A 27817-nucleotide genomic window follows, 5' to 3' on the forward strand; every position below is an offset into this window, starting at 1 on the left:
GAATAAAGCAAGGAGTCCTAACTTTACTGCGCAAAACATTGAAGTTTTTAAATCGAATTCCCAATAAATAGTCAATTGTTACTTTCTGGAAAAAATTAAATACATTCTATGGATACAAGTTATTTAATAGATGTATCCCATAATATAAAAAAAAACTGGATCCAAGACTGACTAATATCTAATCTAATAAAACTCAGAGATAGTCTAGAGTTAGCTTTATTTACAATGTACAAAAATATATTATTTGTGACCATACTATATTTTTTGAGGTATAAAAAAACATCATTAAACATGTGGGAATTGTCGTGTAATTGGAAGAGCCAGGTAAGTGAGAGCACAGTGGGAGTGGTCAGTCCGGGGTCTCAGACGCGTCAGAGGCTAGTGACACCGCGGTGGGTTTCCCCCGCCTGAGGAGGACAGTTGACAACACGAGGCTAGAGACCACGAGGAGTCAGTTAGCCAGTGAACGTTACACTGTGCGGTGCGAGCACAGTCAGTCAGTCATCTGCACGGTGCTTTGTAGACCGCAGTTAGTCGCTTCAGGGCCATACGTACACTGATAAAAGGTGAGTGTTGACCACTAACGTTAGCTTATCAAATCGCACTATGTTCATACTCTTAAGTATAACGTTCCCTACATAAAAAAATCATATCTTTACAAACTAAAGTCAACTTTTTTAGGTATCCATATAAACTGGCCTTGGGATTTATAGTTCTGATTTGCTGACAAATAAGCTTAGTAAATTTTTCTTTCAATTTTAAAAAATCTTAAAATAGCTGTAAAAATAAAGTATTGAACGGGTTTAATAACTCAAATTATTTTGAAATCGATATTAGATACTAAAACATTAAATTATTGTAAAACAATAATTGTTTAACACACGAAATGCATTATTGCTTGATTTTTTATTCATCGGTGACAACGACGCGGTATTAATAATTTTAATGTTTACAACTTTGATAAATATTTTTATTTCTGTACTCGTATACTAAAATATGATGGTTTATAACGTATGTGTTCTGAAACACATTATGTAGTACATCGCTATTACATTAATTTGATTTGTAATCGTTGTTTATTAGGCATAAAGTATTTGTATAATATGTCAACACTATTGACGAGTATTAATTGTATTGCTTCAGTAACACAGACTACATTTAAAAAAAATTTCATCTTGAAACAAGTGACTAAACAAAAGCAGGTTGGGACTACATAGTGAGTATGTAATTAGATGTTCGGATTATTATAGAACATATCAGTCTGCTACAGAAACATTATTGACGAAACAGCCTGCCTTTAGCCTTCCAGGAAGCCGGTCAACCAAGGTAATCGGCAACTGTACCAGAAGTAACAACAGGGTGTGGGTATCTGGAATTCCAAGCGTACAATGAGATACTAATTACGGACTCATTATGATGTAAGTGCGAGGCAATAGCGATGGATTTAGCCAAAGTGTCTGATGGGTAACCGCAGATTAGGTGTTGGTATTGGGGGTTATGTCCTTGAGTGTGCGGTACAGTGTCATGCTTACCTTACCGGTTACAACTTATGAACAAGGTGCTCCGATATTACTGAACGTTCAACTTTTAAACAGAACATGTATATATTTTTAATTTATTCCATTAATTTATTTTAATTAATAGAAAGTTTGAATAGTGCAATTTTTGCACCTTTGCCAAACCCGTGGACGTTTTCTAACATGCTCACGGATATTGGTTTGGGTAATAATTGTAGTAACGTCATAAACTGAGATAAAGGATAACTGGAAATAGTTATAATAGCATTAGTTGACGAGTTTAATAGGTTTTCGTTGTAATTTTTAAGAGAGGAAAAATATCAACAAATATTTAGATTATTCCACGAGATATGGTATGAATTGTTGGCACAATGTTGGGATATCTTACAATAAGTCCCAAATAAAAACGGTTGAAGATGAGGATATGGAAATTTACTTTGTATACATCAAAGATAACGGGGGAAAACAATTTATATTAAATATATTATAAGCAATTTTAATTTCATAAATAGTATTTAATAATAATATAAAATTTTCCTAAATTATAAATGAATAAAAAACATATCATTCAGTGAAGCTATATCTCATAAATAAAAAATTTCATATTTTTATAACTATCCATTTTTATTTAGGACTGATTACATAATGACATTGCTTATTTTAAAGGGAGTGATCAAGAAATGTTCCACTTTTTATGTCTTTATGGAAGTTCTCATAAAAAGCTGGAGAATAGCATTAAAAAGCGTGTAGAATAAACGTCTATAAGAAATGTACTGTGGGAAACAGGGTCTAGGGCATTTGTCATTGTCATATGTTGCAAAATAGAACACTATGTTTCGAAGATTAGAATCCAGTTTGGGGTGTAAAAAATATATATACATTACCTGTAGATAAAGCCAGTATAAATAAATGATAATAGGCACATCAATAAATATACGGCAATGAACTGAAAAAAGTAAAGAAATGCTACAACTCTCTTGTAATTTAAAAGCCATTTATGAGCAATAATAAATATTAAACAAAATTTACACACTATTATCGTAAACATACCCACTGAGGAGTATTAACTACAAGAGGTTCTTAACAGGAATGGAAGTGTTTATTGTTATAAACTGAACTTAAATACTAACACAATTGGTACAATTATAATAGGACTTGATAAAAGTTTTGAGGGTCAATATTGTCGTCATTGTTTATTTTCCTACTCTGCTGCGGTTTTCTATTCTATGCATGTTTGTCTTAAGGCGCTCTTGCTCTACTAACATTTACATATGATTGCCCAAGACCAAATAATGGATTTCCTAAATATAAATATCGAAACTTGTTTACAAAAATCTATGACCTTGATCTTTATTTATCGTCATTGCAAAAAGTCGGAATGGAGATTGATTTTTGACCATATTTTTCCTGTTTATTGGCCTTTATGTTTGCTATTAATTAATTCCTAGTGTTGCTAATGGTTTTTTCAAACAAAAATAAAGGTTTCATAGTTAGTAATACTACGCTTCACCAGTTCAGATTACTAATTCATATTTCTGATTCACATAACTCGAGCTTTAATTTTTAATTTCTAATTGTGTGGCGGTATTCCATATGGTGTTATTGGTTTTATATATTCTAGTGATATGTTTAACTTATCCGTTTCATCATAAGATATTATGGAGTCTATACTTGATACGAGTTTTCTACTTCAGGAACTTGAAAGTTGAGTTTTCACAGCCATCGTTGAGCAGGGAGATACTAAATATAACAAGAAACCAATAAAACAATAACATAAGCAATTACATTAGCAAACTTTACTCTGAACGTTTCACTAATATTTAGAATACTTAATCAATAATGCATTTATTATAGAGATTCCTTCAAAATCAGAGGCCAGAGAAGTGGAGCCGGGTAATTTGTGTTAGATCTGTCTATAATCCTTGTTCTGCAAATACGAGTTTTCTACTTCAGGAACGATGTTAGGAACTTGAAAGTTGAGTTTTCACAGCCATCGTTGAGCAGGGAGATACTAAATATAACAAGAAACCAATAAAACAATAACATAAGCAATTACATTAGCAAACTTTACTCTGAACGTTTCACTAATATTTAGAATACTTAATCAATAATGCATTTATTATAGAGATTCCTTCAAAATCAGAGGCCAGAGAAGTGGAGCCGGGTAATTTTGTGTTAGATCTGTCTATAATCCTTGTTCTGCAAATACGAGTACATGAATGACATAAAACAATATTATTTTCTTCACAGATTGTGACATTTTCTGGCGTCCAATTTGCTTACGGAATTAAATATATAAATAATTTTGTAAATAGGTAATAGTGTAAAACAGCTTTCTACACAGAAGGGTGTAGTAACATATAAATTCATGGATTTATGGAAATGAAAATTAGTATGTAACGAGGATGAAAGAACGAGGGTAAAGGTGCTGGTACCCTCATTTTATCCAGCCGTAATTTACTAAAAGACTACGCATTGGTTAGATGGATATTCGACATGCTTTTTAACAGCTACTACTTTAACAGCGATCATCTAAGTTCAAGTTTGTACATCGAAGATCTTGAATATGATCAAATTTAATCAAATAAACACTTTTCCATGGATCCATAAGAATACAAAGTTATTTTTATCATCAATTTATAGATAAAAAGACAATGTTATTTTAAAGTATGTATGACATTTGTAGCAATACAGATGAAAAAGTTGAAAGATGTAGACAGAATAAGATAATAAATAGAGGTTCAAAAAAGCAAATATTCGAAGAGTGTACACAACACTTGTCCATTTTAAATTAAATTCCAAAACCCAAAAAGAGTTGTATAAATGGATGAACCTACTAGCCCAGTATATACGCAGTAAATGCTGATATAACGTAATAGTATCAGGTGTAATTACTGATAGTATTACAGTGGATGTATTCATCAACTGGATATTAGCAGTATACGTACATATCTTCACCTCTTTTTCGGATAAAATAGAGCTAACGGAATACATCAACTCCTGGACTAGAATTCAAATAGCACAAGCAAATATCCAAATGTAATCATGTTGCGTGCATTTTAATTATCAAGCTAATTCTAATTGAATGAACTGAAGGCAACATTTGTGAGATAAAATGTAAAACTTCCTGACATGATAAGAATCACAAAATATTAGAAGAATATTCAATAAAAAGGAAATAGATAATAGGGATTCTTGTGTTTCAACAAGATATATAAACTTTTGTAATCAAGAAATTATCTTATTAGCAAATAGAATCAGAGTAAGTTACTGGGAAATTATTTTAAATTCATTGGTAGATTTCGAAGTGTAATTTCATATTTCAACAAGGGGAAGATCTAAGTAATATTTAATTGTGTATTATCCTGATCTAATCCTACCATTTATCTAGAACTAAGCTTCTTGTCAACACTAAGCTTTATTACAGTCAATAAAGCGTTAACGAATAGAAAGAAGATTTCAATGGATTTTTTCAGTTAGTTGCAGTTCATTAATAGAAATTGTACAACACTTTCCACGCGATCATCATTAGAAGCGGATATCCGCTGTGAGACTTGTGAAGACAACAATGGTATTGTGAAATCTACAGATTACCCATTGCTGTGGCTTTGATTGCTTCAACATTACACTCCTGGGCATTATTTCGTTAATGAATTCCTGTCAGAAGCTAAACAACTGTATATTCATAAACATGTTATTAAGTCACGGTGATGTGTTTAAGACATTGTTTTTCTATAACTAATACCTCCTAATACAGACTGTCTAAAAACTCCCTAAATAAACATTGTGGGATTATTTTTAAAGTAAAAATATTAAATATATATTCATACAATACTACTTAATTTCAACATGAGTGAATGTTAAAAAAATCAAGCCAAAAGCAACAACGATTTGCTGATAATCATCATCCTACCACAAAATAATTGACTTTGTAAGGGATGATCTCTGTATTTGTTGTGACTTCTGTTAGCGAGTTTGATGAATGGTGTCTGAGAATTCCACAAACGTATTGCAGTTTATGTTTTCCTTATAAATTACATTTTAATAAAATTTTATATAAAAAAGTGTGTTTTGTATATAAAAGCAATTTTAAATATATGGAAACGTCATTGTGTAATTTTAATTATAAATTATACTGTGTTTATATATTTTGACTTATTTATGAATGAAGAATTTTGATTGATTGCTTGATTGAATAATAATCCTTTTCGGGCGTTTTCAGACATTTAAAAACTTCTATAACCTGAACCTATTGGTCTACAATGCACTATAGAAGGCTTATGTTGTATACTACTATTCAAAATAACGTTTTGTTGTGATTAAAAAGATTAATATTCTATTGTAAAAGTTTAATAGATGCTTGTAAGACACCTTGAAATTTAACAATATAATATAATAGGTAGAACTTCTTAAATTTGATTTAGGTATGGCATTATCGGGTGTGTATGTTACATTAATTATTTAATCTACCTTAACTGCAAACAGTATTAACCCTCATTGTTGTTTAATGTGAAAAAATCAATGTTTAAAATTTCAACAAACACATTGTATAAATAATTCAATTTTCTATAATACACTCAAATTAAATAAATTTTTTTCTAAAAAATGCATTTTTTTGATTTATCATATCCGTATGGTGTCAGTTTAGAGGTGCTATGAAAATCATGGGAGTCTGCAGATGATATCTAATGTTATATATCATGTATGTTTATTTAACCATTGGCATGTTACTCGTATAATAAGTATCCAGGTCATCGGCGCAAATTAATCACCAGTTAAGAAACACCATAATCAATGGAATATCATTGACCGCCGTATGCAGAATTAAGCTAGCCACTTATATTTTGCATAAATTAATGGGACAGTATTACTTTAAAATCATCCCAAATGGCAGCAGTTTAAAAGTGTTGATGTCAATCCCAAATATAGAAATACGCCAAGTCATAGGCCAAGTTGAAAATATATATTATCTAGTACTGAAACAAATGGTACTAAATTTAGAAATTCTTATATTGACCTTTTGGTACAAATAGTGGCTGTTGTGGATCACAAAACATGTTTAAGGGAATTATAAAAACAAAACGTGTTTCTCTAAAGAGAAATTTAACTATTTGATGAGACTTGTACAGAAATAGTGAGGATTGAGCATACTCATAATTGTTTGAATTATGTGTTGGTATATATATATATATATATATATATATATATATATATAAATTGAAAAAGAAGTTGTAGAAGAAAAATTATAAAGAGTAGCGGTACCACTTGAGCGATTCCTTAATTTTTGTGTTTTCTTTATAAAACCGGGTTTCGGTTGGTGCATGTTGTTTTTTGTGTTTTGTGCAATCAACTAACTGCAAACGGGTAATGTCCTGTATTATCAAACTCTACTCACAGGAATACTTTAATTCGCTTCTCTCACAAATGTATTTGTGAGAGCAGAATGTGTCTATTCTAAACTATTTTCTAAGCACAATCTAGTAGAGACTAATACAAGTTTTTATGTTATTGGAATTTTACTGACATAGTTCATTCATCATGAAATAAATTTATATTAATCACGAAATAAAATCGAAAAATCAATATCGGCAATATCATCACACGTAGTGGCATGTGATTAATAAACATATATATTTATAAACTGGGCTCTCACAATATTTAAGGTATTTTCAAATTACAGCTGGCGCACACCGTTTAAAGTGCTAAAACACCGCTGCGTAAAAAGTGTAGTTAATTTTTTTTTATTTGTGTGTCATTTGAATTGAATTTATTGAATTCCAAACGAAGACAACTAATGGATAATTTTACAACTCTCAGTTGAGATGATTCTAGAACTTTCAGAAGTACTTACTTTTTACAGTTTCGCTCCCTGATATTTAAACTTAAATCTAAAATTTGTTAAGAGATTGGAATATCTTTTAGTGCTACCTGCATATCTCAGGATTTCTTGAAATGCCTGTTTTCAAATTACGTGCGAAGCCACGGGTAACTTCTAGTATACAATAAAACTATACCACATTGCCGCAAAACTATTTTATAATGATTACTTGCAGAATGCTCCCATTAAAACTACTCGCGCTCAACTTTGTCTGTAACTCTCGGTTAATACTTTAAATTGGTGACCACGCCTTATCGGGAAGAAAGTTGGATAATTAACTTAAGAGCATCCCTCTGCAAAAACTCAGTGCTACTAAATTAAAACACTGAATTTAATTAGTCTCGATGATACATTGTCCCGGGGAGATATTACATTACATTTCCATAAAACTTTATCACCTCCAAGTTCAGATTTGCGGCAGTTCGGAGTCACAAGCCGACTTTCGTTGTAAACAAGAACGTTTCCATAAACTGTAAACAACATCAGTGGTCGGATTTAGGGCTCACTGCAGGGGTAATTAAAATGAAATTACATCCAGCGAGAGCTGTTCACAGAGTCCTTTATTAGGCGTTGCTTAGACTTGCAACGCAGATTGTGTTGATAAATTAACCATCGTCACAATGTTATAATATTGGTTTTAGTTGTAGAAAATGTATAAATTATAAACTAACCAAAATTTAATTGGTGTTCGTTATATACTTGTGGAACTGAAAATTTCATTTCTATCTATTTACTATCCGTCTGTCTCTCTAAATACACGATATCGCGAAAATGAACTTTCCCATGGACATTAATTTTGCATGAAACCTTCTACAAGAATGAGTTCTATGATGCGTACTTTTTGTGCCAACGTTTTTTGTAAGATTATGTTTCTGTCTTTCTGCAGGAAATGTAGGGAATGAAAGGAGGTATAAATTTGAAATTTTGCTTGCAACCTCAACGAAATGTGATATACCTATAACATAATATATTATATATATATATATATATATATATATATATATATATATATCATTTAAATAAACATTGAATCATAAAAAAGATCTCTCACCTGTCGGATTTACATTTATATATATATATGTGTGTGTGTGTGTGTGTGTGTGTGTGTGTGTGTGTGTGTGTGTGTGTGTGTGTGTGTGTGTGTGTGTGTGTGTGTGTGTGTGTGTGTGTGTGTGTTTATTACTTACAAGATTTTTTAGACCTGATAAATAATACTACTCAGTTTAATTGCATTACTACCTATAAGATTAAGGTTCAATCTATGCAGATCAGTAGGCATTATTTCTCATTTCTCTTTTAAATAGGGATTTATGAATGCACATATCAACTTTTCGTATTCCAAACAACATTTTGTGGTACCTCACAATGAGTGGATCAAGTTCATCATTTTCTGAAAATCTAGAAAATTTGTAAAGTTCAGTTTTTAAGAGACTGAAATATTCCATTTGAGTAAATGTAATTCTGGAACTGATTTGACTCTTAATGTTAAATAGTTTCAACAAACGCCCAGGTCTGAGTAGTATGTTTCAATTATTCAACCAAGCAATATAAAATACCAATATATAACGATCCAAGACGATAACTCTCAATGGATATTTTAGAGAGAAATTGTGCTTTCGAGAGAGAAGCAATTAATTTATCTGACAGTCGGGTTCGCGTATACGCACGCACAGCACGCGTGATTAAAAGAAGATAAATCTTGCTGATGAACGACTGAAGCTAATCGCTTTCTGCTGTTGATCGCGCGCTGATATCGCTCGCTGGCACCTGATAATTTTCTTAGTCCCGGGTTATAGTTGTTTGATTTCAATGTGTCTTATTTGTTAAAGAATGATTTTGTTGATTCGTGTTACGATACCAGTTCTCTATTTTTCTTTAGTTCAAAAAGGTACTTTAAAGCAGTTTTGAAACAGGTAATAAAATATGAAAATTAGTTTACAAACTACAATACAATAATTTATATAGTATTCAAAGAGAGGGAGATAAAATCTGATCTAGACTAAAAATAAAGCGTTAATTTATTGAAATAGCTGTGTCCCGCTCGCCTGTTGCGTCTGCAGCGCCGCACCCAAATCTTGTCGACCGCAAATCTGACAACATCTATTCTGAATATAAACATTGTTAACAATTTGTTTAACAGCAGTCTGACTCAAAACCAATACTCTTATTGTATTATGCTGTTTTAAAGCATAGATTTATGAGTTCACTTTTAATTATTAAAAGTGACCGCGGTGTAGATATGTGTTCACCATTGCTAACGTAACATACTAAAAAGATTTTTTTCTTGAGGAACCGACATAATGAAATAACTTAAATTCTAGGATATGAGAGCCAATTTGCGTTGTGTAAGAAAACCACATTCAAATAAATTGAAATCTGTAAAAAATTTACCTTAAAAATAACTCGATCGTCAACCACTTTAGTTTTAGTGTAGGTCTAAATTGGAGGGTACTATAAGAATAAAAATATGCAATAGTTAATTATTTTCTGAGACCACTTTTTTCTAAGCTAGACATACTTAAATCTATTGTTATATACGTAAGTAAATGTTGTAACGATATGCAGAACCTTACAGTTGCGAATCTCAATCATCGTACTGTGTATAGATATCCAGCAATCTATTACGAAAAATAAAATCTGATAAAAACTATCGTTTTGTATTCTTAATCCTTTTGAGAACCTCTTATCAAAATACCACCACCTCTACCAAAATTAGCCATATTGATAAACAATTGATTTCTTAAAAAAACTTCTCTATCGATTTAAAAAAAGGATCAGGGACATAGCTTAGACAATATAAATTGACTATTGTGTATAAGAATATTGTAAGTATAAAACTGATTATTTTTATTCGTAAAAAGACGAAGAATACGATATATAAACAATCAGAATATTCAATATAGGATATAAGAGCCAGATATTACTAATATTAACACGAAGATAGTAAGAATGGGTAAATGGAATGAAAAGTTAAAAAAGGAAGAAGGAGAAAAAGGATCACAAAAATATAGCCAGAATACAAGACAATATATAATATTATACTGGACAAAAAAGTAGAGAGCGAGATTAAATGAATGTAAAAGTGTTCAAGGTTATTTATGTTAGTTAAGAAATGTTTTATGAAGGGGATGAGAGGAATAGAATTATTATGATGATACAAAGTTCATTATGATGAGGAGGTATTCATGCCAATCAGGCTCGGTTTGGTAGACATACCAGATTGTTAAAACTAATGACTGTTAATTAATTGATGCTTTCTAACTCTTTTGTATAAGTATTTAATACCAATAAATTACATTTACTTAGCTTGTGCTTAATTAATAAACTTCAGAAACATAAATAAACTTTTTTCCAATAAGAAATCAAATCCTCAACTTTATTGTAGATTTATAAGACTAAATAAAGTATTGCTGAATATCTTGAATGTTTAGAGTATTGTATCACTTGGGATATTTAAATAAGTTTTGATTTGAAAATAGTTTGTACATGATCACTTTACGTTACTTTACAAATGGCCATTCTAAATAACATCAACATTGCCATTTCGGTATAATTTGGTGCATAAATGTAGTAAACATTCCTTTTGAGAAGCTTAGTTAGAAGCTGTAGTTAATGGATTTTGATAAGCTCTATTAATATGTGATTTAAGGACTTTGGATACCATTCAACCGTGTAGCAATATGGTCCTTTTAATCAGAAAAACTTTGAATTTTTTTAAGAAGTTTTTGTTTTATTTTACTTTTTATTCATTTCAAAGACAAAAAATGTTGTCCAACTAGACTATTTCATTACATATTCAGGTATTTGGTTATTGAATGAAGATATCAGATTTTAAGGTATATACTTTGCTGTTTCTGGTTTATTTCATTAACTTGTTTTGATTAAAAGACAAAATTTCATTATTGCAGTATGGTAGTATTTTAATCGATCTTCTAGTTTATTATGCAATGCTATTTATAGTTTATTTGATGCGTTTATTGACTTTTGTCCTTTAATTAGTTAACAATAGGTGGGTGGTTGTTTGTAAAATTTTACATGGATCGGATTGTACTTGCTTTTAAATACCACGAACAAAATCAATGATGTAGAAAAATTGAGTTAGAATAACACCAACAAACCAGCCATATAATAATAGGGCATCTTTCATATTATAGTGCACATGGCTCTTAACACACGCCTTATTAGTAACGATTTTTTCATATTTACACAAAGGTTCTTAAGTTCCTATGAATTGATGTTAGATTATTTGGGTTAAAATAACATGCCCCATACAATCAGTAAACATCCAAAAAACCTATTGCTCCATTTTTAGAATACTTGGTTTATGTTTCCTTTCTTAAGATACTATTATAGTCCAATTTTTTCTTGCCTAGAAGACTTGGAAGATTGTTAAATACTATGCTTAGGTTATTCTTTTAGTTGGATTAGATTCTAATATTTGTAAGAACCACTAATAAAATGACTCAACATGTCAATTTACTTGTGCATACTAATACGATAGGTTGTCACGAGATCGTGGTTGCCTCACTCATAAGATGATGCCTGGCTTAGGTAATCCAACGCTGCAATCTCTTCTCTTAATTATAGACGATGGACATCTCAAAGGCTTCGAATGTATTGAAAAAGTTCTCGATTTGTCCTTGGCTTCTAAAAGCACTGTTCAGAATTTATAATAATCATCTTGCCCTTAATAACTTAAGTGTTGGATTATCAATCAGACCGAGGATTTTACTTGAATACTAGTAGTACTTAAATTAGTAATTATCACGTCTTTGCTAGATTAAATGTATGAAAACGTAACTCTCATTAATTTATACATTTTCCTTTTTTTACTGTAACCAATAACCTTGTAGGACCGGATTAATTCATTTGTAAATATCGATTACTTTAAAATCACAAACAAACCAATAATTATACTTTATAATTAGTGAGGCGTTTGGACAACAAGGCTGACTTCATTGTGAACTGTCTGTTGAAGTCAGCCTTCCTGTCGAAATGCCTCATTTATTAGTACATTTAAATTCAGTGATATTTACAAATTCAATATAACCAGCTACATCTTCCGGATTAATTAAATTAATCGTTAAAATTTATAAGAAATTGGGAGGAAGATACAGTACATAATTTAGTCAACAGTCAAATGTTTATTGCAGCGACAATACAATAGTTTAGCAAACGTCATGTTGAATAAGTTATAGTAACCTTTTTCCAATCATTCATAGCCATTTATTCCCACTTCGATCCGCGATCATTCCAATGATTATATGGTCTTCAAGTTTATTGCAAAATACTCGTCCACCTTATAAAATGCGTATGGTACTAAACAGCGCTTCAAATGAGTTCTAGGAGCGTTGGGGCTTTTTTATGTCAATTATCAATCTGTTGATCAAATGAACTTCATCCTGCGTGGGTAAGCGTTCATGAATCGCCGTTTTGTGTCACGCATTTACGTCAGATCTCTCCGCCTCTAGTCTGGTACGAGTGTATATCTTGACCTTTGGTCAATACATATTTTGACATATAATATAATGATGTTTACAGAATTTAGAGGCTTGGCAGGGTAAACAGTTGCAAAATTTTTGAAAGCTGACCTGTGTGACTTTATGAACTACAACTTTGCTATTACGCGGATTGATTGTTTTCGGAATTTAAACTCTATTAAAAGCTGTTGGTGCAATTACAGTACGATACCAGTCCCTAAGTTAGGTGAGGATAAATCAATGGTACGTGAACGTCTGAGGCTAATTTGGAGCAGACATGGTCTACGTGAGCTTTCCATGCCAAGGCTAGATCATGGAAAGCGAATTACCTTAACGAATTCCAAAAAATGTTTTAGAGTAAACTTCATCTAGTATGGTATTGGCCACCATTATGGTTTGATCACACTCAAAGTCTACTGGGCGTAAAGAAAAATTCAGAACATTGGATTTTGAAGAATTTCGATTGTAAAAATGCTGTGAAAATGTTGGACTTTTTTCTTGACGCTAATAAAGGCCTTTTAATTTAAAACATAATTTGAAATTTCATTGAAGCAAAGAGACGTGTTTTCAGTGTATTACACGATTGAACCGTGCGCCAGGATGATGTTATATGTCAATGACATATAGCAGAAAGAGAATGGGTCTGAGAACAGATGCTTGAGGGACTCCGGAAATTCTCCGGAAGGTGGTATCTCTTCATAGAATTTGAAAAGTCGTTGACTTGAGTTATCTTACTTCAAATGAAGTAAGAAGTACATAGAAAGTTTTTTTTTAAAAACCACATCGATAATGAATTTAGATCGTATGATTTTTTGGATGGGTTTCAATTTATTGGTTCTCTTGAAACCAACATTCCTTAATTTATTTATTTTTATTTATCTGAGAAAATGTGGCTGTTTTAATTGCGTAACAGAGATTTTAAATAAAAATTGAAACAACAATTTAAGTAATTATTAAAAATGTTAATTGCACTTTAACTGGGTCACGCTATTACTAGAGTTATGGTGGGCAATAATGGGATACAAGACCGGACGTTCAAGTTCTGCAGAATTTTTAAGTTAAACTGAGGTTTAAGTTGACTAACTGATGCTACGTTGGGATAGGTGCTGAGTTAGAAAGTTAAAGATAACTTATTATATTCCTAGTATTATAAATAAAGTTGATTGTTCTGATGATTCCAGAAAGGTAAGATACACATTTGTACCGTATACATAATTAGTTATAAACAGAGTAATATTTGCTCTTTAATTTTATAAAATGGACATTCCTTTTATAATACGATAACTTAACAGTCATTGACATAGGGAGTGAGTGCTTGCTTTGACCTCTTGCACTTCTGTGAACTCGTGCACGGCGGCACACTGTCTACTCAGCCGACCTCTCTTGTGTACAAAACAACAGAGTAACGGTAACCGCATATTGAGGAACTAACAGTAAACATCGGTCTTCAGGACACGTGCAAGGTCTTCTGCTGAGACGTAAGGTTAATGTGATTGTGCGGCTTCTAGAAGACTAGTACTCGTATGCAAATTAACATGAGCAACATGTTACCTTGTTGAAATTAATCTGTTGATGAACTATGATAAAGAATATATTAACTGTCATTCCTTTAGTTGGCAATACGTAGGTAGAGGTGTGCCTTTGGAGCTGGAGCTGTTTCAAATCAGCGCTCCGCTGCTGGAGCGGAGCGGAGCAGCGCTCCGTGACTCTCGAAACAGCTCCAGCTCTAACCTTATATATTCATATAATTACTCTCTCGGAGCGTCTGTGGAGCTATCAGCTGTGGCCTACAACTTGTTGACAAACCAAAACAAACCAGTTTCAGTTTCAGTAGGAGTTTCTAACGTAGACATACAGTGGAAAAGTGATATTTTTGTGCGGTTTACGAGTATGACTAGTATTGATTGGTTTTTGTGCAGTTAAATTAACATGGCATCAAAAAGTACAGAAATCTAAGACAAGTTCAATTTGGTCTCATTTTACAGTTATTGATGCTAACCTTAAAAACTGTAGATGTGAACATTGTGGCTTGGTTATGTGCTCACCGTACATCAACGTACAATTTGAAGAGGCATATTGAGAGAAAACATGTCGGAATTACTTTTGAGTGTTATAAGTTCAAAATCAACAAGTGTAAGTGATCGTGATGTGAATGTTACAACCAACACTGGACCTACCGATTCAGCCGCTTCATTTAGTAACTTTGCAAACTGAAAATGAACCTCAACCTGGTGAGTTGCCTTCTAATCAATTAGATAAGCCAAAGGGAAGTGCTAAACAAACCACTCTATCGAGTTTTATACCAAAAAAAAATGAATAACAACCAAAGAAAAAGGTAGAAGCTGCGTTTCTAAAGCTATTTTACAAAGATTTCCAACCGTTTTTTTCTATTGTGGAGGACTCTGGGTTTTCGGGAATTCGTTACAGCTTTAAACCCTTCTTTTGAAATTCCATCAAGGAAAGTGGTTTCAAAAAACCTAATACCCACCACGTACGACAAAATGTAAGCTTCAAGTAGCTGAGTTAATGAAAAATGTGGAAAACATCTGTTTAACGACAGGATGCATGGACATCTACGATCAATGAATCGTATATAGCTGTTACAGGGCATTTCATTACCAATGATTTTGTGTTGAAATCAGTTCTCTTAGACTGTATTTTAATGGAGGGCTCACATACTTCTAGCCATTTAGCCGAAGAAATCAAGAAAATAACGAATTTCTATAAAATCTCAGACAAAATCTTAGTTGTTGTAACAGACAATGCCTCCAATGTCGTTGGAGCCATAAAAAATGTTTTAATGTGGAGTCATTGGCCGTGCTATGCACATACTCTTAACCTAGTGGTTCAAGATGCCATATCAAAGGTAGATACAGTAATCACCAAATGCAAAAAAGATTGTCTCATTTTTTAAGAGAAGCAACGCAGCCACTGAAAAAACTATTAAAATACCAAATCAACAATGGCGTTAAAGACCCTAAACGCTTACTTCAAGATGTAAGTACGAGATGGAACAGCACATATTACATGCTTTGTAGATTTGTTCAGTTAAAAGAGGCTGTAATAAGCACTTTGGCATTGCTGGACAAAGACTTGCCATCTTTAATTTCTAATGAATGGAAACTTTGCAGTGACCTTTGCAAAGTCCTAAAACCATTTTGAAGAGGTCACAGCAAAGATGAGTGGGGAATCCTACTTCACTGGAAGTCAAATAATTGTTTTTGACGGCTTGGGGCTGCAAAATGTTTGCAGCAAACTATGTACACTAAATTTGCACCCTGATGCAATACAGGTAGTACAGAACCTGCTCATGGGGTTATCAGCCAGATACCATGACATTGAGTACAACAAGTTAGTAGTACTTAATACCTTTTTGGACCCAAGGTTCAAAATTGTATGCATTTTCTGACGACAAATGTCAACAGTTTGCTAAGAATCATGTGATTACGGTCGTTGCAGCTATGATTTCCGCCACTTCTGCCACCGCCAATGGAACAATCCCCTCCTGGTACACCATCTTTGACTTTGACCAACCAATCTGGTCCATCACAATTTGAAGAAGAAGAAGAATGTTCAGTATTTTTCTATGTTTGATTCTGTAATAAAATCTGTACAAAGGCAGACTCCCGGAACTCCCAACGATTGTGCTACCGCCGAAATCGACAGGTACATCGCTGAACCACCACTTCCCAGAGAAGGCGATCCTCTGTCCTGGTGGAGGATTCACGAGGCAGTCTACCCAAATCTCAGCAGACTCGTTAAAATAAACATGGGTTTGTGGGTACGTCAGTACCTTGTGAAAGAATTTTTTCCCGAACGGGAATAATAATAAGTGACCGAAGATCACGTATCAAATCCATGAAAGTGACTCAACTTGTGTTATCTAAATGCAAATCATGAATACTTGTGTAAATAATTTGTATATTATTTTATATTTTCTGTTACCGTACTATTTTTTATGTTTTATTACTACAGTGTGAAAATAAATATAAATAAAATGTACGTGTAGTCTTCTTACCCAAAAATTAGATTTTCATAATACGTATTATAAAAAAGTAAGTAGTAATTAAAACTGTCAGCACCTTAGCATATTTGTTTACAGTAGTATTTGCTGTTTATAACATCATAACCAAGCAATAAGCTCCAATCTACAAGGGAGCAGACAGATGCCGCACATCGCGCCGGAGCGGTTGCCGGAGCTGGAGCTGTTTAAAGAGCTAGCTCCGCAAACGGAGCCGGAGCTTAGTTTGGCTTCTCCGCTCTCGGAGCTACTTGGCACACCTCTATACGTAGGTGGAAGAGAACGGAAAAATAATACTTAAAGAAACTAAATAGGATATTAAGTCTTTGCCTAAGTCTTTTTGTGAGAGGTGTTTTAAAAGAGTATATGGTGAAAAATATATAACACTAGGACTCAGGGATTAAAATTTATTTCATCCTTAGATTAAAAAAATGCAATACATGATTGCATCATAAACAAAACATTTTATTAAATTAATTAGTGTGTGGCAATTATTTCACCACTGACTAATATGAAAACGTAAGAAGTTTTGCGTAACAAGCTCATCCCTTAACGTCCACTGCTTAGAAGCAGAGCAGTACGCAACCACATCGACCCCATCTCACGCACTAGAGACTGTGGGACACTGAAAAGATAATCAATATTGACAAAGCTAATAAGGGCGTATCAGTTAATGTTAATTATTTATTTGAACACAAGACATGTTTTCTCTAATAATGGCAACATAATAATATGATACAATTCGATTTAAGATTTACACAAGGCTGGTATTTGAAGTTACGTAGTTTTCTATAAAGTGTGAACTTTCTGGTGAACAAACTGTATTTTTACTTTTAAATTTTAAAATGTTTGGTAATTACCAGTAACAATTATTCAGATACAAAGTGAAAATCTAATAAAAAAATCAAATATCTTTTGATGCTTAATAAATAATGTTGTTTATGGAATATGTTTACTCATAAATGATTTTAAGCCTTGAATCCTTTCAGGTTTTTAACTCTAAATCTCTAACCAAAGTTCATTGTAGTGTCAGAGCTATCTATTCTTGACCACACTGTTTATAACCTGGTGTAGGTCCTTCTACCCAAAATTGTAGCCATAAACTGTATTCAAAGACCAACTACTACAACATGCCAAAGTAATCCGTAACTAACATCTGGCCAGACAATGACATTTTAAATCACCAGAAAGACAACCGCTGTGAGGGTGTGGTGCGCTCAGAAGTAATGTCCAATTTTACATTACAACAGTTTATTATGTTTATGCCTTAGTCAAGGTTAGGAGACAATGAATGCCAACAAACAAATTGTTTTATACTTCAGAACTAATTTTCCACATTTTATCATCTATACCCCGCTATATACGCGGTATTGTATATACGTGTTTATATACCGTCATTATCGGTATTAAACTTGTCCTTAGCTAGTTATTTGTCGATGTGTTTACAATTTTTAAATAAACATGCCAAATATCAATTTTTAAACATAATGAGTTTCCATTAATTAATTTTTGCAAGAAATATTAGTTCTTATTAGAATTAAAATCCCTATATTGTTTTAACGTTCACTCTTAATAATTATTAACAAGATATAATGAGTTTTTCTATGTCAGAATCTGATGTAAGTATAAATTATTTAAATACACAATTTAAAATAGGATGAATATTTCTGGTGGTTTGGGACAACAAGAACTGAACATAATATGACGTAAAATAGAATACTAACTTACTTTTACTACTTACTAAAACCCAGGTAAGGCTAAAGTTTGATTACCTGAAACAAAAAAGTTTTTGTTATAGCAAGTTATAGCACTTTAAAACTTTGAAGCCATTTAGAGATTTCTTGGGTGAATTGTCTTTGTCCTGGGAAGTAATGCAAAACCATATGAAATTTATGAAGTCTACTATATATATTATTTTGTGAAAATACTGTTATATTTTTTTTAATTATTAGTTGAATTTAGATGTTTTACCAACATTTTAGTTTTAATTCTAACAGCAGATATTAGTTAGAGACAATAATACAACATAATACTGTAAACCATTATATTAACATATATATATATATATATGTGTGTGTGTGTGTGTGTGTGTTAATATATTTATTTATTAAATCATTTTGTGCCTTGTAGTAAATTATAATTATGCTGGAAATTTACTTTCCACCGAAATACATACTAGTATATGAAAAAAATCATTAAAGGCTAAAAATGTATAATAAAGTTACACCAGAAATATTTGTTTGGAATTGTCTAATAACAAATGTGTATTTATAAATAACAATACCAAACAGATATATTACTCGGGTTCAATTGTTTTATCGGTGTTTAAATGTTCTGAAATAGTAGATCTTTTAAATACATGACCGACACACTAAATTGGCTCCAACGGTCTTATCCTATTTTCATAATTTACAACCATCTAGAAAAAAACAAAATTGTACAAACCACAATCCCAGAAAGGTTTTTGTTCACGATAAAGGAAATACAATTTTGATATTTTATACTATACTATATCTATATATATACTATACTATATACTATATCTGTCCTCATTTATAATATAACTAAAATGTATATCTTAAGTTGTACAACAACAAAAAAAAAACAATAGTCTTCTTGCTTAGGAAACAACATTTTAATTATAAAAGTGGTAAATCTGAAATGTAGCATAATATATATTCATTTAGAGCTCTCAATAGGAATCGTGTGCTGGTATTAGATTAAAAGGTAAAATAATTGTTGTGTGAGAAGACGTTTAAATTTTATGTTTGATCAATTACATGTTTTGACCGATTTGTACAATTAAACATTTTAAATGACTCCTGAAAAATCTATTTAAATGTTATTAAGTTAAATTTAGGTTACACGAGTTTAAACTACATCAGTTGTGTGATTTGTATTTCTTGATTTCCAATAATAAATTATATTCTTATACACCACAAACCTAGTCATATTGTTACTTATACTGGCCACAGTTGAACAACATTAAATCTTAAGGAAAACACTGTGTCTTATATTAAATATAATATTAATATGCGAATCACAAGTCACGGGTGATGCAGAAAAACGCGATCACACAATAAGGAAGACGTTAGCGCACGCTGAGATGAAATGTAAGTAGTGATGTAGTAGTAGTGGTAGGTGTAGTATAGTAGAAGTTGCTGACCTCGACACTGACCTTGGCCAAGCCGGCCAACTCTTGTATCGGTTGCCCGGCAACGAGGAGATATCCACAGCAATGAGGTGGAATGACAGTTTGTTCAAACTTCCGTTTGCTCACTAAAGTACTTCTTTCATCAGTAAATTAAACACAAGGGATATTTTCATTCATGTCTCCAAGCCAATTCTAACTAAAAATAATCCGTGTCTTTTTATGTACAGCTCACTATAGCTAATATTAAAGAAACATTATTGTCTATATTCTGTTTTATTGTTGCTTACGTATCTACTTAGTTCAGCGAAAAATATTAAAATATGTAAAAAAACGTGTTAGTTTTTAATATTTTTATATCGAGGGGTTCAATTCCTGGGGAGGTCAAAAACATTTACAATTATTTACACTTTTACCCTTAATAATGTTTGTTATAAACAATACAAATGTTATTGGCAATTTATTATTTCAATAGGGGAAATTTCCTCTAACACTATGTTCTGTTGTAGCCATTGAAATTTTAAATATACAATTATGTCGCATTATAATGCTAATTTCAGCTGAATGAAACATCTAGTTCTAATAATTTATAAATGGCGGGCTTTTAAATTCTTAAAGCAAACTTTCAAGGACCGTTGGAAAGAAATATTTTTAAAACACGAAAATATGAGTTGCGAAAAGGTACAAACGAAGCGAATTATAAATAAAGGAATAAATTCGTGTTTATTACTCTCGTGGAATCTAAAATAAATTAAATTTAGAAAACATATTTCATTGAAAACATGAAACACTCTTAGGAGTTTTAAATAAAATTGTTAAATAATATTTTATTTCACTACTCACCATTTCCAAAAAAAATCCTTTGCAGAAAACCTCTTTGTTTGCTTGAAAATGGACGTATTTTTCTGACTAAATACGAATTCTGCCCAATCATTAAAACATTGATCTTCAGGGTATAATACTTTCGATATTCAAACAGTAATTTCTCTCCGGTACTCAAAAACTAAGTAGATATAGGAATAATAGTAGAGTTTCCTCGTGTTTAATTCTTAAATGCTACACACAAAATCAACGACATATTTTTCAACAAGAACCAGTAAATCATTTTGAAACTTATTTATGATATGTATTGGAATTAGTTAATTAATTGCAGTGTCATTAGTTTACAAACAGACATAACATATAGAAAAGTTATTTACATATAACATTTTATATACGAAACGTCTCAACATTCATATATTCAACATTTAGACACTGCACAATAGCTGCATTACGTTCGTGAACTGATAAAAGATTTATGAGTTCAGTGACGCTGTGTATATAATGAGGGCTATCAATCTATCCAGTACGAGCGATGTTGTATTCCAATAAATTACATCACAAAATTGAATGCAGAATATGTTTTTAAGTAATTTGAAGAAGAAATATAGTTTTGAAACATTATTCTTTATTTCATAGAGCGTATCTATAGCAGGTGTCTCTTTGGCTGGTTTTTAGAAAATATTATTTGAATTGTTTTCAAAATTAATAAAGGAGCAGTTCATATCTTGGCAGGGAAAATCCGGTAGATGGATCCGTCATGGGCAGTGACGAACATCTCTGTAAAGGAAGGTGTTGGTCTCCTAGCAACCAAGGTGGTGCTTTGCTGCCCAATCCTGTCAGAATTGGGGATATGGATTTATATCGAACATCCCTGAAAACAAAGCAGTAAATTGAGATTTTCAAGATTGTGTTAATTTTAGTAACAATACAATTTTAGATTCTGTAAACTTGAGGATACACAGTGCACCAATTTAAAACTCGTTCGTAGTTTATGATGTTATCGTATTAATTTATTTTATGTGATTTTCAACTTAATTGTTTGGTGATTTTTAAGGGTTCAGTAAAATGTGTTTAAAGTTTATCATCAGCAAACACAAGCTTGTTCAGTGCACTAATTATAAATGTATCCATAAATTATAGTGACAATGTCATAAGGTAATTGCTCAAGGACACTTCGAACCAAGACATTACCACAGAATCTGTTAAACATTGACTAAGTTCATGAAAAGGCTTGAAGCAAAGATAATGACTAGGGTAGTCTCGAAGGTAACGTAAGGCTAACAAAGTGTCATTTGTGCATTATCTACCAAATAAAAGTGCCAACAACATTAACTATTGTTTTCTACCTTTAACTCATGTGTTATGTTTCTAACATTAGATATATTTATATATCACATGAAATAAAACATCTCGAGAAACGATTACTGAAAATCACTAAACGACAAAACGAAGGATGTGAGCCTAATTATTGAAGCTCTTCTAAGGGAGACAAATGTTGAGAGTACGTGTGAGAGTGTCTCACTTACACATCAAGGCCATCTCACTTTCACACGCACCAAATGCCGTACTAAGCGCCATCTTGCGAAACCGAGATGAGTCCATGTCGGCGTCTCAGTGGCTAAACGAAGTGATGAGCTGTGTAAATGTTGGGACAATATCCATTACAGTTTATTGTCAACCTGGACATAATTACTGAGACTATCTCATCATCAACCGAGTCCATTTCACTTTTACTGGTCAACTTTGCTGTGTTGCCACCTTGGGACAGCGACCATATTATTCGGTGAGGTTCGTCTTTTAAGTACCAGTATTAGAAAGAAAGTACCAGAAAGAATGTCTACAGAAACCGTGCTATAGCTGAAACTGAAATTATGCAAAGGTTTATTGAACGATCTGTCGTCCATGAAATTCAATTAAAATATACGTATTTAGAAAAAAACAATAAAAGTATTTGTTGTTAGAATTCCAAATGTATGTATTCAACCGATAAAGTGCTCTTATTCGTAACAAATTGGAGTATAAAATGACAGCAGCGGATACGCTAGACCAGAATAATTATTTTAACTTTAAATCTTGGCTATGTTTTAAAGCTAAAAGTTTATCTATAAATTTCATAAAATATATAATGGACTATAAAAAACAAGGAATTGTAGTGTGTTCGTAAACTGTAAGGTATGGGAATCAATAAAATGAGGAAGTAGTTGTAAACATGAAAAGAACGTCCTAACGAATGTTTTCCTAAAAACACCCGAAGCTGGTGCTAGTCACGTAGTTTGCCATCATCTCCGCTACACAAAACCAGGAAAGAACCAATCGCCTTTGGCTCAAATTCAGTATTCATGAGATGGTCAAGAAAAGGCGTGGCCTTGGAGATACGAGCTACTCAAGGCGAACGGGCAGACGGTTTTTTACAATCGAACCAAGTCGCTAATATAGTGCACGACCTGTTCAGAGTCAATGTCCTCTTCTCACATCTCTCATTATGTCTACTGGAGACCGGTGGCGAGAATAAAAGTGGTCATTGTTCAAGGTCGTCGCCCTTGTTTAGTCAGACAGACTACACCGGATACCGCTGTTAGGAGACAGATTCCAAATAGCAAACTATTCCAGGACAACGCAACGTACTATTGCAGTTCACAGTCTCTGTGGGAAACCGGTAACGGGAATGGAGTGATTATTGTTGAAGGTTGCCGTCCTTGTTTAGGTCAGACAGACTACATACGTAGGATACCTGCCATTAGGAGACTGACGAGTGTAAACTATTCCAGGACAATGAACGTACTATTGCAGTTCACAGTCTCTGTGGGAAACCGGTAACGGGAATGGAGTGATTATTGTTGAAGGTTGCCGTCCTTGTTTAGGTCAGACAGACTACATACGTAGGATACCTGCCATTAGGAGACTGACGAGTGTAAACTATTCCAGGACAATGAACGTACTATTGCAGTTCACAGTCTCTGTGGGAAACCGGTAACGGGAATGGAGTGATTATTGTTGTAGGTTGCCGTCCTTGTTTAGGTCAGACAGACTACATACGTAGGATACCTGCCATTAGGAGACTGGTGAGTGTAAACTATTCCAGGACAACGCAACGTACTATTGCAGTTCACAGTCTCTGTGGGAAACCGGTAACGGGAATGGAGTGATTATTGTTGAAGGTTGCCGTCCTTGTTTAGGTCAGACAGACTACATACGTAGGATCGCAATGTACTTTTGCAGCTCACAGTCTGTCTACTGGAGACCGGTGACGAGAGTAAAGATGGTTATTGTCCAAGGTCGTCGCCCTTGTTTAGTCAGACAGACTACACACGCAGGATACCGGCCATTAGGAGACTGATGAGTGTAAACTATTCCAAAACACCGTAATGTACTCTTGCAGGTCACAGTCTGTCTGCGGGAGACCGTTGACGAGAATGGTGTGATTTTTGTTCAAGGTCGCCCTTTTTTAAGTCAGACAGACTACACACGCAGTGTACCTGCCATTAGGAGACTGTTGAGTGCGAACTATTCCACAACATTAACTTCCTTCGTTAGTGCTACGTAATTTGACTTTCAACACATCTAAATTTTTTTTATTTTAACAATACTAGGTTGTTTTACTTGTTACTTTTATTTTTCTTAAGCTAACAACTACACAAAACGTTTCTACTCCTTAAATAGCTTTGTATAGTAAACTAAATACATTACATAGCAAACTATTAATCTAATTTTTCAATTAAGAGAGCAATATATTGCAGTGTATAAACGTAAGATTTTTATTACCTACATTTAAAAATTGACTTTTTAAACCAATGTAAAAACTCCATTTTGATAACCAAAACATTTTTCATAATATTTATGTTATGTGGTAAGTAATTTAACGCCCTTTTAATACATTTATTATATATATATATAATATTTATTATATAATACAGTCGAATCTATGCATTCGACTGTATTTGTTTATCCATATATCCAATACAAATTAAGTAATTAAAGGAGTATTTAAAATTAAGTTTTTAAAGAACCACCTGTAAACAACTCAAGGCGATTTATTTAGTAACAACTTCTTAACAGCGTCTTTAAGGAGGAGTTTTACGCTATGGCAATAATTCCCTTTATCTGATACCTAACAACAGTTCTCTGTAAACCGAATGTACCAACTGTTCATAGTGTGCCATCAGGATTACCTCGGTGGTATCTTTGCAAAGAATGCAAATGCAAAAGCCGCATAGCAAAACAGTTTTTTATGATACGATAATACTCATGCTGAATGAGTATTTCATTTGCAGCAAGTTATGGTGAAGGTTGTTGCGGTTTTGCCAGGCTAGCACACGTGTGACCTCCTCCGAAGCTTGAGGGGGGCCTTCATAACTGACGTTAATTGAATTTCAAAACAACCATTGACATCAAACCTATTTGCCACATCCCTAACCTTCGTGTGACCTTTATCATGTACTATAAAACATTTATAGGTGGCCCTGCCTTCAGTGTGCATCGAGAAAGTTTAGCAACAACGTCTGTAAAATCATTTCATAAAGTGTAAGAATTGCAGGCTCCTTAGTTCTCATCACATCTGGAGAGCTGCAGGGCTGTTACTGAGCCAAGGGCGAGATACGTCTAATTTTGCTTGGCCTTAAAACTTAAATTGGCTAGGTCTTTAATAATTTTTTATCAGTAAATGATAATGTATGAATTAAAAAAAAACTACAGTTTCACTTCTATTACGTTTAAAATACTTGATTTATTATAGGTAACCATCCATTATTGCCTCTTTGTTCCTATGATTCTTTTTTGCCTATTTTGTTTGATTAGATACAAAAGAGCGTATTTTTACTAAATAGAATCTGTTTTAGTTCACATATTCTTACTCTATAGTGTAAAGATGCTCTTGATACTCCAAATAATTGTTTTGAAATTCATGTTCTAAAATAATCGCATTCGAGCGTCTTTGCTTGAGCATGTGCGGTCACTACACACTCTCGTAGTTCGCGTCATGGTTTTACAAATTTAGATTTGAGAGTGACTGTTTAAGAAGCTATTTTTCTTAATTAAAAAGAGGATTTAATGTTTTGCATGCACTAAGTAAAGTCAGTGAGTTATTTTTCTAACTATAGTAATCTTATAGATTATTATAATTTTTATTTAAACAGATAAAGTGCTAATGGGTCTTGATGTTTTTATGAATCTGTATTGCAAATTTTCGTATTTCTTAAATTGAAAACCAACTTATACATAGATAAAGATAAAAGAAGTTCCAGCGGCTACTGGAAAATAACGTAATTTACTCCAATTATGCTTTTAAGCTGAAAAATGACAATGTTCACATAAATACAAGTGCAAATTGAATTTAATTGTATTACTTTTCAATTGGTCCAGTAAAATGTCAGTATTTGTTATGAATAAAGGGTTTGTTTATTGCTAAAATAAAATAGCAAGTGATGATTAAAATTAACCAGGTGGTATTTTGGTTAGGGTTTATCGTACGCTCAGACGATCAAATGCTGCACTCTTTACAGATTAAGTCCCACAAAGTTCATAACTCAATATAACAATTTACAAAAAAAAATCGCTAATGTTCTTAAACGGCAAATGTTTTGACCAGAAAAAATTTAAATTAAAAAATAAAAAAACTCATGTTGTTGAACTGTTTGTGATAAATATCTTTCTGATTACAGATGTATTGCAGAATCAGTCTGAGTTTACTGACACTGGCAGTTCTGTTTGCCGCCACCACTCCCGAGCCGGTCCCACAGTATTACCCTTTGCCGTTCGCCGGGCAGCCTGCCTACAATCCTCCCCCAGACCCCGTGTACAGTGGTACCCATCAATGGCAGCAGACCCTTCAGAATAACTTCTCCGGCGCAAATTTCCTGGACCCACTCTCTGCGTCTGCAGCCGAACAACTTCCGAAGAACGACATTCCCCGGCAACTCTACGGGGTGCCCCCTCCACCCAACACTCAGTTTCCGCAGTACCCTCAGATATACAAGCTGGACAACCTCATCATCATAGCAAACCCGCCGCAGCCGCAACCCTGCATTCCCCAACGACCGCCACCAAACTTTCCTAAGCCCGGCGGCGGCTCTGAGGACGGCCTTGACGATCGCGGCCAATTTGGGGAGGAGGGACCGAGCAAATGCACCTGGGCGATAGTCGCGTGCTGCTCTCCTGGTAGCAGGGATGTCCGTTATAACTGCTTCGAGTTGCTGGGATGTCCGGGATACTTCTTCGACAACAGTCCTTGTGAGCCCAAGACCGTAATGGCAGCAGCTAACGCTGCTCTGGACTTCTACAGAAGTGCCAATAATGGAACGACAAATAACAACCGAGTCTAACTTAAATCCGATCAAGTAATCTGAATCGTAAAAATTGTAAAGTGACGTGCTGAGGAAACTTATTCAAGAACGAGTTAAATCGAATCCTGGTGTTTAATCAATAACACCAAGAGTATTTGATGATCATGTTATAACCTTTATTTCATTTGTAACGTTCCTGCATGTAGAACTGCCATGTATATAGCTATTTATTTTGCTTGTTTACTTGAGAGAGTACCTGTGTGATTGTAGTTCTTAATTTAGTTTAAATAAACTAGTCTTTAAGTAAGTATTAGTTTTTATAATCATATATAAAACAGTTTTTTCACTGTGTGAAACAAAATTGCCCAACTTTATTTTATATTTACAAATGGAGTTTGTAATTTATACATAATTGGAATCAGAAATAGTTGGGGGTTTTGTATCACATTGCATAAATTACTACCTCTTTTTTCCGCAATACTAAAATGTCTATTTTTAGATCAACCTTTGTTTATAAAGATTGAGTTGTTATTATAGATTAGTAGCCTACTATATAAATAGTTTTACTGATTATTTAAATAAAATCGAACTAAACAATATTATTTTTCTTGTTATCATTCATAACCTTTAAAACAAATATTTTATTTAAATTTATGGTCAATTAAAAGAA

The 27817-nt window shown here is 33.0% G+C and overlaps 1 protein-coding gene across 1 annotated transcript; it reads left to right on the forward strand.

Moving 5' to 3' along the window:
• Window positions 1-383: 383 nt before the first annotated feature.
• Window positions 384-27749, forward strand: LOC124359340. The gene is made up of 2 exons (XM_046812009.1): window positions 384-566; window positions 26527-27749. Exon 2 carries the CDS (start codon window positions 26527-26529, stop codon window positions 27184-27186), a length of 660 nt encoding a protein of 219 aa, XP_046667965.1. The 5' UTR covers window positions 384-566; the 3' UTR covers window positions 27187-27749.
• Window positions 27750-27817: the final 68 nt, after the last annotated feature.

This window comes from Homalodisca vitripennis, chromosome 4 (genome assembly GCF_021130785.1).
Source record: "Homalodisca vitripennis isolate AUS2020 chromosome 4, UT_GWSS_2.1, whole genome shotgun sequence".
Classification (NCBI taxonomy): Eukaryota; Metazoa; Arthropoda; class Insecta; order Hemiptera; family Cicadellidae; genus Homalodisca; species Homalodisca vitripennis.